This window comes from Amyelois transitella, chromosome W, assembly GCF_032362555.1.
Source record: "Amyelois transitella isolate CPQ chromosome W, ilAmyTran1.1, whole genome shotgun sequence".
In the NCBI taxonomy this organism is placed as follows: domain Eukaryota; kingdom Metazoa; phylum Arthropoda; class Insecta; order Lepidoptera; family Pyralidae; genus Amyelois; species Amyelois transitella.
In genome coordinates this window covers 7,188,435-7,191,191 of record NC_083536.1, presented here as the reverse complement: position 1 = coordinate 7,191,191, position 2,757 = coordinate 7,188,435, and the positions used below count along the sequence as shown (strand labels likewise).

The following is a 2,757-nucleotide window of genomic DNA, read 5'->3' as shown; positions in this document are numbered from 1 at the left end:
AATGGGGTAAGCAATATTATCAGATCTCGTATGACACTTAACTCTGAAGAAGTTATCATATCAGGTGCATTCCGCCTAGTTGCTAAAATCTTAGCCACAATAGCTGATAATGTATTGAATCTTTCCAACATATCAAGACAAGAATTTCACCTTTTGCTTACTGATTGTATAAGTGTTAACACTTCTCCCTCTTTCTTTTGTCCCTCTTTTTCTGCTCGCAAATCGTCCATTGCGTTCACAGATTGTTTAAAATATGTAACAATGGCTTTGACACGATTGGCAATTTGAAGAACTGGTGCATTATCTCTTGTTGCGCCATCCACTATTAAATTCAGCAAATGCGCCATGCAAGGAATTCTTTTTCCATCTTCCAAAATTTTCTTCACTGCAGCAACCATGTAAGCACCACCATCAGTGGTAATTGATAAGATGCAATCCTTTTCTATTGTAAACTCGTCGGTAATATTTTCAAAGCATTCTTTTATATAATCAGCTGTGTGCGTCTGCAGGAAAGAAGACCAATATTAGTCCACTTTATTAAATTTATTATAATTAACTATTTATTTTATTTTTTATAATTTGATGCATTTATTTTATACTTTACTTACCTGATACATTCTTCGTGCTGTCAATGTCACCATCTCATGCTCAGGAGTGCAGTTATTAGCTGTGTTAAGAAAATGTGCTGTCACTACGATGAAACTTCGTGTCGAGTTAGTAAGAGTTAATATATCACTTGTTAAAGCAATATTATTTATCTCACTTAATTTTTGTTTTAAAATGGCTTTGGTAGTGGCGTATCGTTGTTCCATGAGCCTAGTTATCTGGAATGAGAAATGAATAATAAAATAACATTTAAAAATAAAAAGGATAAGATAATAATTTAATATTATAGTTCGCTTACAGTAGTTCGTGATGGAATTTTATAGCGTGGACAAATGACGCTCATAAATCTTTTCAATCCTGATTTTTCTACACAAGATAGAGGCATGTTGTCTTTCCAAATCATGTAGATCAAAGCTTGATTTATTTGGCTAGTTTTATGACCCCCTGCTAAATTGAGAAAAATATTAAATTAGAACATCCTCATAGAACTAAAATGAAAACAATACAGTAATCTAATATAAAAAAAAATACCTTCATAGCTTGAACTTCTTTCAAACATATCTATGAGTGTAGTCTGTTTCCACAAGTCTTTACTCTGACCATCTTTGGAGGATTCAGTCTGAAAAAAATTATTGAATATTTTGTATATATTTCATTACACTTGTCGTCATAAATAGTATTAAGGTTAAGTGAAAACACCAAAATTTAAATTTATCGATATCGATACTTATAGTAATTACACATCATTAGTTGATTGGTTATGAACAATTGATATTTAGATTCTAAAGCTACGTTTGATCTTGCACAAATAAAATACTTACACCAGTATCATCGTAAATCGCAATTTCAGACAATTCCATGAAGTTATTTTCTATCTCAGCAGGTTTATTAGTATTGGTAATAGTTGAATTAGTAGACGAAACAGGTGAACTATTTCTTGTTCTTGGTGTAATATTCACTTAACTTGACCTTGAGTTTTTATTTTTAAGTTGCTAAAACGCATGGTGATGCGTATTTTTAAGATGTGTAGATAAATTCGTCGTATTGCCACTGGTTTTATATATTTTCCCACACACATTACATGAAACGTTTTGTCTGTCTATTTTTTTGAAAAAGTTCCATACAACACTAGACATGACTGGAATGCTCGAATTATTTTGTTCATATACGTGAATTAATTATTGATTTAATTGTTTAGATTGTTTGAGAACTATAATCAACTCAAATGCAGGCAGAAATACGCTCGCGTTGAGGTTATAATACGGACGGATAACAGACGGATAGTTGAAGCACAGACACTGACACTGAAATGACATTGACAGACAGAGTTGCCAACTTAAAAGCCAACTTAAGTACCAAATTAAAACGCAGTAAATCGAGTCGACCAAAGACAAAAAAAATGTAATTTGTTAAAAAATGTTAGTATAAAAAAAGTATTCTTTTTAATTATACTTTATTTAGGATTTTTTAATTATACTATAAAAAATATCGATTTTTATACCTTTTCAATACTTGTAATTTTATATCGATACCTCGATACATCGAAAAATTAAATATCGCTCAAAAATATCGATACATTGAAAAAAAATTAATTGGTATATCGATGTATTGATATTTTTTCGACGAGCCTAATTGTCGTGGCAAACAAAGATAAAGTACCAGTATTATGTACTGGAGATGTGCAGTAGGGATGGCGATTCTTTCCAAAAAAGATCGATTTTTAAATCGATTCGAATCGAAGTCTAATAAATCGATACACAAAAAAATCGAGGTGAAAAGAATTGATTTTGAAAAAATCGATCTTTTTCCGAGTTGCTTATTGAGTCTATGTTTTTAATACAAATACAAACCCATTTACCAATTAAAGGGTTTTTACCACTAAATCAAAGTAACAGGTATTAAAAAAGATATTTATTTCAGTTAAAAATTTAGTTTACATTAAAAAGTTAGTTTATAGTTCCCAGTACTCAATATCCAAGCTTTTTAAGAATAATAATCTGTCTAGCTTGCGATGTTGCCGGCAATCGAAAATAGGCGCTCGCAAGGAACAGATGACCCCACAATACACATATATTTCATGGCTATTGAGTGAACGTGATGATAAATTGAATTCCTTTGTTCTTGCCAGTAAAGTATAGGATCATATTTCAG

At 31.1% G+C, this 2,757-nt stretch overlaps 1 protein-coding gene across 1 annotated transcript; it reads right to left on the bottom strand.

The window, feature by feature from the left end:
* Nucleotides 1–593: 593 nt before the first annotated feature.
* Nucleotides 594–1,466, bottom strand: LOC106141174 (zinc finger BED domain-containing protein 6-like). Its single transcript, XM_060953960.1, has 4 exons — nucleotides 1,428–1,466; nucleotides 1,138–1,225; nucleotides 905–1,053; nucleotides 594–824 (listed from the first exon to the last, which is right to left on the bottom strand). The coding sequence occupies exons 1-4, from the start codon at nucleotides 1,464–1,466 to the stop codon at nucleotides 594–596; spliced, it is 507 nt and encodes a 168-aa protein (XP_060809943.1).
* Nucleotides 1,467–2,757: the final 1,291 nt, after the last annotated feature.

Bases quoted from the DNA above. Each gene is read 5' to 3' on its own strand.
- LOC106141174 (XM_060953960.1), bottom strand. From the start codon at position 1,466: ATGGAATTGTCTGAAATTGCGATTTACGATGATACTGGT. The intron at 1,054-1,137 runs GTATTTTTTTTT...TTCTCAATTTAG, and splicing joins AAGAAGTTCAAGCTATGAAG to CAGGGGGTCATAAAACTAGC. The intron at 825-904 runs GTAAGCGAACTA...TTCTCATTCCAG, and splicing joins AAATTCCATCACGAACTACT to ATAACTAGGCTCATGGAACA.